At 45.4% G+C, this 17,199-nt stretch overlaps 1 protein-coding gene across 48 annotated transcripts in view; it reads right to left on the reverse strand.

The window, feature by feature from the left end:
- SORBS1 (sorbin and SH3 domain containing 1) overlaps positions 1-17,199 on the reverse strand; it is a 240,798-nt gene that overhangs the window by 23,883 nt on the left and 199,716 nt on the right. For 23 of the 48 annotated variants that reach the window (XM_056120897.1, XM_056120908.1, XM_056120889.1 and 20 more), the window contains 4 exons: positions 12,673-12,845; positions 9,911-9,996; positions 6,076-6,243; positions 2,528-2,574 (listed from right to left, as the gene is read on the reverse strand). In XM_056120897.1, coding sequence (XP_055976872.1) covers positions 2,528-2,574; positions 6,076-6,243; positions 9,911-9,996; positions 12,673-12,845 — 474 coding nt within the window. Of the gene's footprint in view, positions 1-2,527; positions 2,575-6,075; positions 6,244-9,910; positions 9,997-10,655; positions 12,135-12,672; positions 12,846-17,199 lie in introns of all 48 variants that reach the window. The other 25 variants (XM_056120871.1, XM_056120868.1, XM_056120863.1 and 22 more) reach the window with 2 other exon arrangements.

Below are 17,199 nucleotides of genomic sequence, written 5' to 3' on the forward strand. Positions count from 1 at the left end.
AGGGACCATGAAAAGAAAAGTGGAGCATTTACTTATCCAAACCTATTCGTCAGGAATAATGTTAACCTGTAATAACTATGAGTTCTCTTGAAATGCAATAAAACAGAAAAAAGAAAGATAAATGACACACAAAATGATAACTTCAAAGGAAAGCGAAAAAAAAATGTGAGTTGAAATTTTCTTGAATTTAAAAGAAAAGGACCCAGGTCTTGATCCATTTGCACTGAACCAAGAGCACATCAAGCAAAGTTTCTGACTGTAATTTGAAGGAGGTGTGTCTGCTGAGTGGTGTGCCAGGAAGTCCCTCAGTACATGAGAGGGGCTGGCTACACAATGGGGGCACATCTGGAAAACTTTACACAAAGTCAACACTGTGCTGCATGAACAAGGCGGCCTTTGTGGATCTGGCATTGGTAGGTAGCATTTTAATCCTAAAGAGGTGCAGGAAGGAAGGGGAAGCGGGGTACTGGTTTCTAGAAAAAAGCAATGGTTTACTCAATTTTTGCCATAACCCTCTGTGTGGGGGTCCTGAGTACCACTTCTCTTCACTTCTAACCAAAGACATGGGGATAAACAAGACGTGCAGCACATCTAATCTTTTGGGAGATCTGCAGATTCAACCTCAGCCCAGCCAAAGTGACTTGCAGTTGGGAGCAACAATGGCCCCAGTGGAGGCAGAGTAGGACAGTGGGAGTGGCAGAAGTGTGTCGCTGTAGCCAAAGGAGGGGTGTCAAGAGCTACCCTCCTTCCAGCACTGTGGACCACACCCCATCTGGCAAAGAACCACTTCGATGAGATCTGGTGGGAACAATGTTTGAGAAACAACATGATCTAGCTGACATCTTTTCTGCCGTGTCCCCCTGTACATTAGCCTGGTGCAGTGCCCCAGAAGTCCTGTGCAAGAAGCCTGTTTCACTCTGAGGACCGAAATATTCCCACAGGATGCTCCTGTAGTAGCTTAACTAGGTGGGAAAATAGAACCTAGGGACTGAAAATATTAAAACTTTAATATTTAAAATATTTAAGAGACTCAAGTCCATGGTCTGACCTGGACTCTTTTGTACTTTTTTCTAGAGGTCTGCTGAAAACAGATTCAGGAGGAAGGAATCCTTTTGCCCTGCTGATAAATGGGACAAGCTGGGTTTTTCTCAGCTTCCCTACCTGTTCTATTTGATAGCACTTCTTGAATGAAAGACTGATTGTTGAAGTCTAGATAAACATAGCATCACAAAGTCATTCAATGAAAGTTTTAACTCAAGGGGGAAAAAGAGATACAAACTTAAGCTGTATGATGCAAAATACTTTTCAGTATCATCTTAGCTATTCTTTAAAAGAGGCATTTTGATGTCAATTCTACACCTGACAAAATGAGGTGGAAGAGGTGAGTGGATTGTCCACATTACAGGAATCACTAGTTGCGCCATCGAGATTCCAACCCAGACTCCTGACTCTAGAGCCCATCGCCTTTTCAGCCCTGGATACCACCACCTGATGAGCTAGAGGACAGGAGTAACTACAAACAAATCCAAGTTTACCTCATTTGGACCTCAGTTCTGATAATCAGGGCCTGACCACCTATCTGTGCTGGCGATGAGAACCACAGCTGAGTGCTGCAACTCAGCATTTCCTGCACGTGGTGTCCAGGGATGGGAGGGGAGCCCTCCCTCCTGCCACCAGATGTGAGACCTCCGGCAGAACAATGGGATGGCTGCTGTTCATTGCTGCCAATGAAAACTCAGGGTTCGTTTTCATCCATAATTAGACATGAAGTGAGTGGTTTCCTTTGGGAACCCCGTCTCTGGTAGCATTTCCCAAATCTCATTCCATGGAAAATATAAAGATTTCCTGGTCATCTAAATTTAGATGAGAAAATAAGCTAATCAGGTTTCTTCTAAGACTTCTAGAACTATGAATATGTCAATAGGAGGGAAGGTGGTAGAGACATAGTATGCAGTGGTTCCCCAACTATGCAGGAACTTTGAGAAGTATTTTTCCAGACTTATCACAATCCAGAACACAGTGTTTCTTCTTCATGTGCCTCTAAAGAGCCTTTAAGCTCTTGGGAGCAATATAAGCATAGCAAATCTGGTAAAGTTATTTTCCTAGAAAATGGACACAACTCCCTCCACAAAATAGGTGAGTCAGATGGAGTCATCTCTTAATCAAGTAAACAAAAGTCTCTTATAGGAAGCAGCAGCATGGTGTTTTGAGAAGAGTGCAGATTGCCTGGGTTTGAATTCCAACTCTATCATCATCCAGTTCCAGCAAGTTCCTTAACACTATAGTTTCTTGACTTCCCCAGATACATAGAACATTAGTAACTATAAGCCCCTCATAGGGTTACACATAATGGATATAGAAGAAGACAGAGTCTTTGTGTATAGTACTTTGAACAGCAATTGGTACCTTGAAAAATTCTATAAATGATTTCTTTTTATGTTATTATTTCTCTAACTCTCCCCTACAAAGCAAACATTCCTGTTTCAAAGAGGCAGTCAAAATGACAAATGTGACTGGTGGCACTTACTTTAGTGTCTGAGCTTTAAAGTCATATTTGGCTCTTGCCGGTCTCATCTAGACATAAGAAAATGATAACAAGTTAAAATCACAATTCACATATGATAAGAAGAACACAGTCCCACAAGTTTCCAGAAAGCAAAGCAGAAAATTCACTCTAACCAGTTCGTTCTGCTATAGAAATCTGGGAAAAATTCCACTTGTCTGACCTTAGCAGAATACTACATGGATTTTTGGTCAACTACGTCATGCATGAGCATCTCTCTTGGAAGGGCCAGATTTGGGGAAGACACGATTAGAAAAGTGGCAAAGCTTCAGTGCTAGTTCCCCAAAGCTGACCACAATCATTAAAGACACAAATAAGCCAAGATTGGCCAAAAGTTCTAACCCACTCCTAGGCTGTGGTCTTACTTTTCAAGGGACACATTCTATTTTCCTAATTTTCATTGAAATTATGATCTGAAAGTAGATAAAGCCCTGGTTGACCTCTCATGATAATTTTCAGCTGCATTTATTCATCTTGGTCCGTGAGATTCTCTGGAAAGTCAGATAAAAGTGAGCCCTGGGCTCATCTACGGCAAGGTTCCATTCCTGTTGAACTGCTTTTACCTTCCAGACCCCATCCCCACCTCCTCACCCCACCTCCAGTTATCAAGACACGACATCTGTCTAGAACCCTTCTCAGGACTGACCTCCAGTTCTGCAGGCACAAAGCTTCTTTTGTGAAACTTCGCACTGTCTCTCTTTAATCTACTGCCACTCAGGAGCATAAATAACATTCCTTGAATACTTCCATCACATCACTTCCTTGAAGTTGGCCCAGACTCTCAACCATCCCTCAGATCAAATCTCAATTCCTGACGTGGGTTAAGGCCTTTGGGTAATCTCTCCCCACTCACACCTAACTGCCTTCATCCTTTATTACACTTTTTGCTCCCGTCAGACAAAACTATTTGTTCTATCTTGTCTAAACTTTTCTGCCTGGTATTTCTTCATCTCCAATTCCAACCGAAAGTTGGTCTACACTATATTTATTTGTGAATTTTCTTCTATACTGTTAAAAAGGGAAGGGAGGAGAAATCATGTGAGGAGGCTGTTTATGGCTGTCACTATAATTCTGCCTCTAGTCATGAGCTGTTACAACTTCTTCAACTGCTATGATTCTCAGGACTTGGGAAACAATGTGATGCAAATTAAATTACACACTTCCTCTTCAGTTTTAGAGGGTATGAACTAAATGGAGTGGGGAAAATGGGAGAGACTAGGTGAGGAGAAATAGATAATTATGAGTTTCACCATGTAGAGGTTAGACCATAATTCTTAGTCATATCCAAGTACCTGACATTGGGATCTTGCCAGGATCTTCTGAAGGGTCATAAATTTACAAGAACTTTATTTTTTCCTTTTATGCTGATATTTCCACCTCTCTCTCAATATATACACATACTAGAGGTCAACAGAACACCTTATAAACCAATGTAACACAGCTCAATGCCTGCATTAATTTAAAATTTTAAATTTTAATAAGTGGTGCTCAGTGACACCCAGCTATAGAGCAAATTGATATCACCTATCAATTACTAAAACTTTGTAGGTATTTAGCTTGTTATATAGTTGGTAAATTGGCTTAGGTCAATATTGGGAGACGTTTTTCAATACAGAAAATCTCTCCATAATAAAAATTTTGAAAGAATGAGTCTATTGATACTTAAGACTTACTAAATGATTGACCACTGGTTATCCAAAACATCAGCTCCCTCTTAATTTTCTTCTTTCTGATGCCAAATCTATCTTTCCTTCCTCTTCTAGAGCACTGTTATCTACTACAGGAGAGATAACTGTTATGATGATGCCTTTTCCATTAAACCACCAGCTTTTCAGGGATATATCTGAATCTTACTGCTGCCTCCTGACTCAGGGTCATTGAGTGAATTAGTGGCCACCAAACTCTACTGAATGGAACCAAGCACTATATCTAGATGAGTGATTTTAAACTCCTGGTCCATTATTTGGTGTATGGAGCAGTGCTGGTTTGCAGGTATAGAAAGGTTGAACATCACTGGTCTATAAAGCCTGGTTTAAGACTTGTTGTTTCTCATTTAAATCCATATCTAATGCACTGATTCTCAAAGTGTGGGCCCTAAATTGATAGCTTCAAAGTCACCTGAGAACTGATTAGAGATGAAAACTTTCTGGTCCCACATCAGCATTGGAAATGCTATAGGCAGAGGTCCATGATGGGTATTTCAACCAGCCCCTCACTCATGAAGTCTGATGAAAGTTTGAGAATCACTACTCTGGGAGGAGGCTGAACAGGCTGGGCAGAGTTTTTTTTTGTCCTAGCTACACTTCCAGTTGCATGCATCCCTGTGAATTGGCAGCCTAAGGTACCTTTGCACATTCTCATCTCCCCCATCACTCGCGTGCAGGGAAACCAGTGAACAAGAATAATTGACCCTAGAAATTTTCTGAACAGGGAAGTTTTGAGAAGGAGCAAGAGCACAGAGGGCTGAGGACCTTCTGACTTTGGCAACTGACTACTTTCTGCCTCTTCCTTGTTACAAGATTTTTCTTTTTAGTCATTTTTTTTATTATGAAGAACCAGTGATGCCTCTGTTACTCAAGAGATAGAAACAAAAATATGAATTGACAATTAAAAAAAGTGAATATTGTATAGGACTCTGGGGTTTTACTCTACCAATTCTCGAACCCTCAACTCCCAGACACACAAATTCCATGAAAGGAGTAAATAATTCTTCAGCAGGCCTATGATGGGGCACGTGGCCAAACAAACTCTGACGCAGGCTCCAGCACTGGGCGAGCACAAGAATTTCAACATGCTGACCTTAGTGCAGGAGGCCAGGAAAGCCTGGATGAAATCACTTTGGTGGTTTATGGTTTTGCCCTGTTATAATATCAAGCTTTTGTAAACTCAACTGAGAAATGTCAAAATGAGGGAACAAACGCACTGTCTCTCATGGAGCTCCTTTATGGGCCATGGGCTTCCCCTATCTGTAAGAACTCTGGGTTTCAACATTTATTCATGGAAACTTTAGCCCTCATGAGCAGCAGTATTCTGCCCGAATATTTCAATGTGACTGGCACTAAAATTTGGAGCTACTGTCTATACTAGAAACAAAACATCACTGGGTAACTTTTGCCATTTCACAAAATCATTCCTTTAGAGAACCATCTTATCATTGTCTACCCCATAGCTACAAAGGTTTCTAAGCAGAATGCACAGGCAACACAGGCTCATGATAAAATGCAGGATGTACAGGACTGGACTCATGAAGGCAGCCGATGCTCTAAGGCATGCAATAGGGGTGTGCACTAGCAGATCCGGATCCCACAGCCAGGCATGCTTGAACATAACAGAGCACAGGACATAATGGGAATCACGTCCAGTGACCAGCCATAGAGGAGCCAAAGCAAGCCTAAGGGAAGGCAGGATGACAGATGCTGTTTGGAGAACTAATTTGGCCTACAGAGGGCACTGCCAAAGGAAGGCAAATATTGCTTTGGGTCAAGCAGCAGATCGAGGCAACCAAAACAGACCTCTGACCCAGATTTCCTTTTTGCCGTATCGTCTATATTGAGGAGGTCCCCAAAGCGCTCATTAGTGATAAACTGATGGTGTGTCGGAATGACGCCTGTGTGGCGTCGAGCTGCAATATCGGCCTCTTCTTGCTCACGCTTAAGTCGTCTCTGGTCCGCTAAAAGTTTCTGCCATGAGATTGCATAAAATGGGCAGTGAATCATCTGGTCCAGGGTAGGGTTAACTGACAACAAAAACAACTAAGGAAAAAGGTGTTGGGTCAATAGAGAGGAATTTGGACAGTCGGATGTCAGAGAGGCTTTATGGGTTCAATTCCCACGTTTCCCCGGAACCACTCTGGTTAGCTATATCCTGAAGTGCAGGGAGGAGGCAGCATTGCCCAGGAGAAGCCCACGAGAAACCCAGGGAAAGCTGGGATGCAGGGAAGGAGAGATTCCACAGTTACTCTGTTTATAAACAGCCCCCTGGCTCAGCCAAAAGCCTCCTGCTTCCTGATACACAGTAGCCAAGGTCAGGTGACCCAGGGGGACATCTGGACATTCACAAGCATGCTGGGGTGGCACTGTGGCCAGCTGTCTTGACTATGCTCACTTGGCCAGTGATTAATTTCCACAGTATATTCCCATGCTGGAAGCAGTAGGCTGATGCTTCCTGCCTAAGGCAGGCCTAATTCAACATGCCAAAGAGCACTTATCACGTGGGGTTTGTGGCAACTCTATCATTTTAGAGCTTCCTCCTTCTATTACTTTTTATTGAGAGGGCAGAGATTTAGAAAATATGGCGTCCTTTTCTCGTAAGTCAGATGACCCTTCCTCTGGCCTTAGGAAGGTTGAAGAGATCTTGGGACAGGCATCAGGGTTTATCTGTGTGATTGACAGAGAGCAGCAGATTCTTTCTTGATTCTGTTTGGGCAGGGGGGAAGGGAGTGGGATTGGGTATACATCCAGCTGTGCTCAGGTCTTACTTCTGGCCCTCTGCTCAGGGATCATTCCTGGTGGGCTCAGGAGACCATATGTGGTGCCAGAGACTGAACTTGAGTTGGCTGTGTATAAGGCACATGCCCTACTCACAATAATCTAGTCCATGATTATTTTTTCATTGGGTGAAATGATGCTTAGTTTAAGGGAATGATATATAATATGAAAACAGAAAGTACAGTAAGAATAATGGTGTCTGGGTTTAGAAAAAAAATACCCACTTATCATTAAAAATAATTAAATAATATTGACTTTTACCAAAGGTACTCTTTGTTTATTGTAATGACATGAAATAGAATGTTAACATCTTTTCTTATTCCATATCACCTAAATATTTCTGGTATTAGTATTTCTTGTAGAAGAGCACTCATTAGACTGATAGTTCTTAGCAAACTCAATAAAATAGCAGTCTTCTTCCAGGAGGCAATTCGGAGACACTGAGCTCAAGGTGGCCCTGATTTTTCCTTTTTTCTGTAGGATCTACAAATACTAAGGCAGCAATTAATCGAATGACTGAGTTTTCTAGTGTTCAGGTAAGTTGTTGTAAAATTACAATAAGACAGGAGAAAGTAATTTTCATGCACAGTGCTCTATTCTTGGGTAGCAGTCCAGGAATGTGAAGCCAACTAGCTCTCCCTCTAATACAAGTTGATTTACAATATGATCCTGGGCAAGTCAGATCCTGCTTCAGTCATACCTTTGATATAACAAGAGGGGTGGTTAGATTATCACCTTGCCTGTACAACTGACATGTTATTTTTGTCAATGTTAATAAGAACTGCTAATATTTTAAAATGTCAGAACTGAATCCCATTCACCAGGAAAAGTGCCTTGTTTCTATAACTGATGCTTGAGGATAACATGTTTCTTGGCTCACTGACTAAGGAAAAATAGAATCGGTGAAAGTGATTCCATGCAGTGTTGGGGTCTGCAAACCCATCTCTCCCCTAGTTTAATCACTGAGGCCATGAATAATGGTTAAGACACATTCTTAAAGCACTTGTGAGCCAGTGGGAATTAGATACAAATGGCTTCTCTTATGAATGTGCCTTTAGTACATCAACTACACAACCTGCTTCTTAGAGAAACAGGCCTGCAGTGCAGTGAGCAAGAATTCTATCAAAGCTTTCCATGTCGGATAGCAACTTAGACCAATGAAATGCTGGGCCATGGTCTTTTATCGTAGTAGCTCAGGCCTATACAGGGCACATTCTTTTTTTTGGGGGGTCACACCCGGCAATACACAGGGGTTACTCCTGGCTCATGCACTTAGGAATTACTCCTGGCAGTGCTCGGGGACCATATAGGATGCTGGGAATCGAACCTGAGTTGGCTACATGCAAGGCAAATACCCTATCAGCTGTGCTATCGCTCCAGCCCCTACAGGGCACATTCTTATATCTCCATGACAAGGTCTACAAATGATCTGATCTGTGACCGCAAGGACATGCACTGTGTTTTTCATTATTAAAAAGAAGTTTTTTGCACCTGTTCTTCAAGCCATGTTCTCCGTTGAACACGTTTCTCCCTTGTCTCTCTGTTTCTTTGCTTATTTTCACTCTTGAGAAGCCCGTGTGTTCTCTCCTGAACACACACGTCTCCCTTTCTTTTCCCTCACATCTTTCTAAATAAGTTTCAATAAAAATTATGTTGCTTCACATACAAAAAAATAATTCTGTGTGACCAGTGTTCCCTCTGGTTTCTTTCTGTGATTAGGAACAAGTGTCTGTGTGGCATCTGGAGAAGGGGTGGGCCACAGATTACTTTGTTGTCTCACTACCGGGCAGCTGATAACCATTCCGCTGTCCTCAAAGCCTACAACCATCTGAAGAATTACCCCCAAAATCCTTAAAGAAAGTTCCCTAAACTCTGGAAAACAGTCAAATAGCAGAAACCAAGGACTTCAGAGTTTACAGAAAAAGAGACAAAGCTGTGGACAATGAACATGCCTCTTCTTCCTCCTGATACCAAGTCAAAGCACTTCTTAGGAAAAATGGACACCAGAGTTTGATTAATCTACAGGAACCCTGCTCCTGGGAAGATAAAGTCCAAAGGCATGCCTCATGAAGACTTTATGATTTGGTTGTTTTTACAGTGCTGGGAATCAAACTTGGGATCTCCACCTGAGAAGAATGTGCTCTACCACCAGTTTTCATTCCTGACCACTTCTACTCCATGGCGACTTTCTATCAAAACAGACACATGGCTTTGCTCATTTGGTAACTATCCGGGCCTGTTCATCGCACTGCTGTGGACACATGTGCAAGAGCAGGACCAAGATCTGCTATGGTTGGTTAGGCTCCTTCATCGTCAGAGGGCTAGTTCTCTTATCCAAGTTAAAAGCAACTTCCTTAAATGTTTTTTTTATAACACTTATCGTGTTCATTATGATTTTCATCTTTGTCTTAAATGCTCTTTTCTAAATTTTAACTGTACTTTGTGGCAAAAACAGAGTTCTTGAGAAAGCATGGGTGAATTTCCCTAGAGAAAACCAGAGTGGGGGATAGGCGGGGGGGTGAGGGGAATAGGAGTGGCAAAAAATATGGAGCAAACACCAGGTTCCCAAGGTTCCCACCCATGAGATCTGAATGTAGTCATGGGTAACTTCTTCCTGAAACTCTCATGCAATAGTATACTGGATGGACTTGGGATGTAGATTCTATTGTCCTTTGTTGTGGTGGGGGATGCCCTACTTTTTGGAAAAATGAATTTAAAAAGGTATTCATGAGCTTATCTCACATAATAAATCACTTTGCGTCTAAATGCTCAGTCATCTCACCTCTCTCACAGATATCTAGAATGCACACTTCTTATTTTTATCTGAGCAAAAGCTAAGGTTGTAAAGATGGCATTTTACCTCTTTATCATCATGTCGCCTCCGAATATAATCTTCTGCAGATTCCAAATAATCAGCTGGTATAAAATGTCTTGGTGATTCTGAATCTTCAAGACAACAAAGTAGAATTAAAACAGGCAAAGATTTAGTAGGAACCCAGAGTGGGAAAAGATTTCACCTTCCATCTGTTACAAATAAAGTTGTTAAAGTTATTGATCAATGATCCACAAACAAATTCTTAAGGAATAAAACACATCTCCACCTCCCAGCCCCCCCTTTTATTTTAACCTTGTGAAGTAGTTTCATACAAAGAAAACTAATCAGAAGGTCAAAAGATGAGCAAAAAGAGAGAACTTCTTTGAAAACTTGTCCCTCCTAAGAGGCGTGCAGGATCTCACAGGGACACACTGTACACTCACACACTCGCAAACACACGGCCACCAAGAGTGGCTGCCTCTCGAAAAAACCCTGGGTGAGCGGGACGGAAGCAAACCTCACCAAGAGTTCAAATGAACAAATTTCTCAGAGGAGCGCAACGGCCAATTTTTCTTTCGAAATAAAGAGTTTGGCGGTTAGTCTAAATGGCATGGGGGTTTTGTTTTTAAAGAAGAGCAGCCACTACGAGCCATGATGGATTGCCAAGCAAAACAAACAGAAAACAAAGGACGGACCAGAAAAGGAACACCGGGGCCACAGAGGAAGGGGGGGACAAAGCAAGCAGTGGAGAGATGGGTGAAGTGAGACTGGGCAAAGACACAAAGGCCACCTCCAAGGGATGTTCCCAGTTCACTTTGTGGGTTGTTGTTCCTGTCCAGGCCGTGGTCTGAGTATGGCCCAGGGTTCCCATTGTTAAAGGCCCCTGGGCAGTCCTGGGGGGCCTCGTGTCTCTCCTGGGGGGGCTCTGTGGTCCGGCTCAGTCTGGCCATGGCCTGCCGGGAAGACACGCGTTTGGGGACGGGGGGCTTTCCCCCGGCGGCGTGGGGCTCATCCAGAGGGGGCTGACTGGGGAGGTCTGGCTTCTGGCCCGCCAGGGGGCCTGAGAGGTCACTGGGGGAAGTCTGTCTGGGGGCGTGCTGGAGGGGCTTTTTCAACCGGAAAGGGAGGGGGCTCATCAGGTAGATGTTTCTGAGGAGGGCGTTCTTGTCGCCTCTGGGGTCCGGGCGCCAGTCCGGCTGCCGGGGCGTCTGCTGCTGCTCGTGTTTGCGGATGGTGGTGAAGCGCGTGTAGGAGGCCGGGCAGGTGCCCTTGCACTTGGGGAGGCGGTGCTTGGGGAAGTCTCCGTGTACGCTGCCACTGCTGCCCTCTCGGCTGTCACTGGAGACATTGGAGCAGCGGTCCAGATCGTCGGAGCACATGGACAGGGGCTCGGAAGGCAGGGGGCCCCGGAGGCCCAAGGTGGGCTCTGCCACGTTGCTGCAGGTCGGGGAGGAGTAGATCCCCCGGGGGGTCATGCCCTCGATCTCCCTGGGCCGGAGCTTGGTGGATTCCAAGAGGGACTCAGCGGAGCGAGCCGCCGTCAGGCCCAGGCGGGACAGCACCGGTGTGGGGGACTTGCTGAGCCGGCCCGACAGGTCCAGGGACGGCATGGACCTGGAACGCTGGATTAGCTGCTCGAAGGCTGTGATGCGGGAGGAGACGGTGTGCTTGGGGATGTGCTCGGAGCCCTCCTGGCTGGCCCCCAGCTCCCCTCTGGCCAACGCCAGGCCACTCCTTTCAAAGTGGGACGCGAGGTCACGAACACTCGAGGAGGAGACCGAGCCGGGGAAGAGACCGGCCCGGTTGATGTGGTGCATGTCCCGATAGAGCATGGAGAACTGCATGCCGGGCTTCCTGGAGAGAGGACACGGCCTCCGGGCGCTGGTGCCGTACTCCTGCAGGCTCAGGGTGCTGCTGGACCGGCCATCGTACTCCCGCCGGGACCGCATGAGCAGGTTCTCGATGCTCCCCCCCAGCTGCAGGGGGAAACCTCTCCTGGCATCATTCAGAGAGGCGGAAACGCACAGGTTCTCACAGCTCTGAGTCTTCTCAGAGGGCAGCAGGATGCTCTTCTGGTCCCGCAAAAGAGCGCTGGGAGCAGAGAGCCTGGGTTTGAATTTGGAGGGGAGGATTTCCGAAATGCAGGCTTTGGCGGCGGACAGGGGTTTCTTGTGCTTACACACAGGGCCTAACGCATGGCTAGTGTTAGCTGTTCGGCTAGGAACTGAAGATGAAGAAATCATGTAAGCATTCCCACCTTTACGATCCACTGGAAAGCATGCAGAATAAAATAAACACACCCATTAGGTTAAAGCTGAAAGCTGCAAAAAAATAAAATAAAATAAAGTGGGGAGGCTGGGGTGGGGTGGTGATCTGGGAGAGGTAACATGCTCATTGGTCATAAGAGGGTATTTGGTTTTCCTTTAATTCCCAGTTGATGTCCTGAAGCAAAATGATCTGCGCTGCGAAGCAGGTGCAAAGATGCAAAGGAAAAAAAATTAATAAATGGCTACCCTGCTAGAATTAGGAAAGGCTAAAGCTCAGCTGATATCTAAGAAAAGGGAATCAAAACAAAAAAGAGAGAGAGAAAAAGAGAGATGCTTTGGGGAGAGAGAGGGTGAGGGCTTGAAGGAAAGGAAACTATTAATACCAGAAAGAAAAATGGCCGGTGGAAAATCTGGGAAGGGCTCAAAGGCCTGTGGGGTCTGATCCAGGCAGAAGTTCTCCCACTTGCTGGAGGAGCACCTGCCACCACGCCCTGGAAGGGCTGTGGAGGGGTGAGCGGCCTGCAGGACGTGCCCAGTTACCTTTCGTGGAGGCCGAGCTGGAGGGCCGCTTGAGCCCACTCAGGCCCTGGAGAGGGATATCGCCACCTTCCAAGACGCTTTTATAAATCTGCCTCTCGTTTTCCAAGCTAGCCAGATCCCCAGGAGCCCCATCGGATTCCTTCTTCACTGCATGGAAGTTGGAAGAATAAACACTAAGAACAAGGTGATGTGAAAAGAAAAAGGGAAAAAGAAAGACAAGGAGTTAGTATTTTTGTTCTTTTATTTTATCTTTCTTGAAAAACATACTATCAGCTGAGGACATAAAAACAGACTTCTTTATCATCCGAATTGAGAACCATCTTTTCTCAAGGGCATTCTTACTTAGCATAGAGTTCTACAAAAAAGATAGGCTCATGTCCCACGTGGATGCTCAGGAATTGTATCCAAAGAGGAGAGTGCTCTGATTGTATGCATGATTTAAAACAGAGGGTCCCAAAATTAATTTGGTCTATGCTGCCCCCCTTCCTGCCCCCCCCCTTCCAGGGCTGGAGCGATAGCACAGTGGTAGGGCATTTGCCTTGCACGCGGTCGACCTGGTCAGCCCAGGTTCGATTCCTCTGCCCCTCTCGGAGAGCCCGGCAAGCTACCAAGAGTATCTCACCCGCACGGCAAAGCCTGGCAAGCTACCCGTGATGGTGATGTATTCGATATGTCAAACACAGTAACAACAAGTCTCACAATGGAGGTGTTACTGGGCCTGCTCGAGTAAATTGATGAACAATGGGAGGACAGTGCTACAGTGCTGTCCCCCTCCCCAACAAAACAAAATGTAAAAGGTAAAGGTAAAGGCCCTCCTGTTGATCATCGATTTGCTCGAGTGGGCCCAGTAACGTCTCCATTGGAGACTTTGTTGTTACTGTGTCTGGCATATTGAATACGTCACGGAGAGCTCGCCAGGCTCTGCTGCGCGGGCAAGATACTCTCGGTAGCTTGCCGGGCTCTCCGAGAGGGGCGGAGGAATCGAACTCGGGTCAGCCACGTTGGCTGCGTGCAAGTCAAACGCCCTACCGCTGTGCTATCGCTCCAGCCCTAAAACAAAAACAAAAACAATTCAGCACATCCTTAGAAATCAATCTTAAATGAACAAGGTGCCCCCAAAGTTGCACCCGAGGACAATTATGAACTCCACCCTCCCCTTAACCCCAGCCCTGCCATCATTCAGCACAGAGCAGAGATTGGGGGATCTGGGGTGGGGGGAAGTAGTACTGCCCACTTTGGAAAGCGTATTTTAAAAATAACTGGGATACAGTGCCTAGGATGGGAGTGAGGTATGGGGATCATAGGACGAAGACAGAGAGGTGTCAGGGAAATGGCAGGAAGAAGGGAGGAAGAAAGAAAGGGCTGGAAGGAAGGGATGAAAGATGCTAGAGGGCAGGCGGGAAGAGGGGAAGGAGGTGGACAGGACAGGAGTTGGGAGGGTGGAGGTGGGGGAAGGCAAGACAGGGAAGCTGAGGACCCAGCAGCTGTGCACAAACGAGGTACGGATCTCACTGAAGCATCCCACTTAGAGGCCTATGAGTGTCAGTGATTTCAAGCCCTCTACTTGGGTCATTTTTCCAGGCTATTATTCTTCGTAGAACAGCCCTTGGCGGAAAGAAGATTAAAATCGACCAGGAGAGGAGGCAGCCCAGCTGTCTTGGGAACCCAGGAAGGCAAGTGGCACCTGGGACCCTACGCATTCTTGTTATGCAGCCGGGCTTTCTACCCACTTCTCTTCGATACTTGTGTTCAGAACTTTGGACCCATGTTGTTAGTATAAACTACTGCTCATTTAGACCCTTCATTTATTTTCATCTCCTTGAAATTCGAGGTATTTATTTTTTCAAGTTACTACAAATCCTTTCTGGAATGAGGTGGGGCACAGAAAAAAAAAAGAAAAGTGAAAAGTCCTCACTTGCTGAGTCTCCCTCCTCCCTAATCTCAGGGTTTTCTGCCTCACCCAGGGACACAGGGGAGTGACCCCTTCCTGCAGTAGAATGCTCAGGCTTCCACTGGGCTACTTTCCCTGCCAAATGAATCTGGTTTGCTGAATTCAACATGAATTTTCTAGCTCTGAAGATGTACATGGCTTGGTGGAATTTCTTTATTCCAATATTTTACTAGGAATGTGATCAAATATAGAGAAAAGTTGACAGAATCACTCTAGTACCTCTCTCCAGTCCTCCTTTCATCAGCAGTCAGATTCTTCAGGGGAAAATGCAGTTAGGGCTGCATCTGCTCTAACACATGCCTGGCCCTCTCTTTCCCTCTACCCAAGCTGCCAGTGATGGGGCTGTTTTCACATCCCAACCAACCACCTGCTGCTTTGGGATGGTCTTTAACGTTTTTCCTTTTGGTTAAGTTTTTAGATTCTGTCCTTCACCATTTCCGCTTTTTTTTTTTTTGGTATAACCCTGGCTGCAAAAGAGATCCATGTGTAGATGCCCTTTAGTTCCTGCCAACCAACAGCCATGGCAACCATTACATCCATTTTGTAAAAGGACAGTATCTAAAGCCCTACTTGCCTTGGTTTGGGGCTTCCCAGTCCTCCCTCAGAACTGGGGAGTGACTAAAGTAGTTTCCATCCACTTCCTTTGTCTCTGTTTACTGTTCTCTAAAATTGACTGAGCCCAGATTGGAATGTCCCAGGTCAGAACTTCTCACTTAGTTGCTCCCAACTTGCTCCAGTCCTGACTCTCAGCCTGACCTCACAACTCCTCTACCTCATTAGTCATCCAAACTCACAGCCATCACAAATTCTGGCTTTAATCCACCCCTTATCACTATTTTTTTCCTCCAGCCTTCCCACCAAAATGATGAACCAGCACTCAGGAAATCTCTTAGAACAGATTTGCTACAGCCAATTGTTTTCTTTCTGATACAAAAGCCAACAAGCTTTTTCCAGATGTGCAACACATTGCAACTGAGGTGCTCTTTATTTAAAAACTATTATCTAACAGCTCTGAAATGGCATATTTAAAATCTATTATTCCATCAAATTTCCATATGTTGGAAAGACACGCACCATTTGTCTTCTTATACTAAAGGGTAAACTGGGGACCAGAGTAGTGAAGGCGTTTTACAAAGCCCAAGAGTTCTTGGATCTTTGCTATGCTCAAATAGATCAGAGAGGATTAAAGAAAGCGGGCTGGGACCAGAGAGATAGCACAGACAGTTCTTGCCTTGTACCCCACTAATCTCTGGTTCAAATCTTCAACACTTCATATGGGCCTCTGAGCACTGCCAGGGGTCATTCTTGAGCACAGAGCCATGAATAACCCCAGAGTTCCACCAGATATGGTCCCAAACCAAACACTGGGATATATAAAAAAAAAAAAGCAGTTTGGTAGTCCAGGTTGATTGCGAAAGGCCCAGTCAGGATTAGCAGCTACTGATTACTTAACAAAAACAGGTTCCATTCAGATGCTCAGCACAGAGCAACCTGGACTGAGATAGCTTTCGGTTCAGATAATGCTAGCCAGGGCCAGGGAGAGAGCTCAAAGAGCTCAAGCATATGCCTGGAATGCCCAGGGCCCCAGCTTTAATCCCAGGCATCACAAGGCCTGCTGAGTGTAGTCCTAGTGGGCCTCAGCATTGCTGGGGAGCATCCCCCAAATGAAACAAAAGAGCAAACCAGCTGACCGCAGGAAGAACTCAACCTCCAGCTAAGACAGAGCTGGCTGCTGAGTTTTAAGGGAATTCAACAAAAACATACTCACTGGGAGAATAAAGTAAGAGAACAGAGCAATCATCTCAGGGCTGACAGTTTCCAGTTGTGCTAGCGGACGGGCTCTGGACGCGCAGGCGGGGTCTTGGCAAGCTGTGATCCCAGCCTGACTCCATAAAGGAATGTGTCACAGCTGAGAAAATGGGAAACAGCGGGCTGGAGCAATAGTACAGCGAGTAGTGAATTTGCCTTGCTCTTGGCCAAGCTGGGTTTGATCCCTGGCACTCCATATGGTCCCCCAAGCTCACCAGGAGTGATTCCTGAGTGCAGAACCAAGAGTAAGCTATGAGCACTACTGGGTATAGCCCCCCAAAACAAAAATAACAATGGGGAAAAATGAGTTGCTCTTAGCCTTAATTTCTTTCAGCTATAAAACTATAAGGCAAGGTAACACTCAAAATGTTGTCAAATCTGTTATCTCAGGGAACAGAGAGGGATAGTAAAAAAGTTAAACCACCTGCCTTGTATGCAGCTAGTCCAAGTTTGATCCCTGCACCACATATGGTCTCCTGAACACTACCAGGTATGGCCTAGAACCCCTTTCCCCTTGCAGAAGTCTGTTTATAAACCCTTCTTTTGAGCGCCTGACACATACCTTCAAATGCTTCCTGAACATCTCCACTTGGAGGGTCCTAAGTTATCTGAAGCCGAACATGTTCCAAGCCAAACCCAGTGCTATGCCTCAGCCTCCATCACCAACTCCAGGGAATCAACCTCCTTTTCACCTCCTTTTCCTTAGAAGCTAAATCAATCACCAGGTCCTATTTTCTCCCTGTATTTGATCCTTTCCTGTTGTCCCC

This window comes from Sorex fumeus, unplaced genomic scaffold (genome assembly GCF_029834395.1).
Source record: "Sorex fumeus unplaced genomic scaffold, SorFum_2.1 ptg000043l, whole genome shotgun sequence".
In the NCBI taxonomy this organism is placed as follows: domain Eukaryota; kingdom Metazoa; phylum Chordata; class Mammalia; order Eulipotyphla; family Soricidae; genus Sorex; species Sorex fumeus.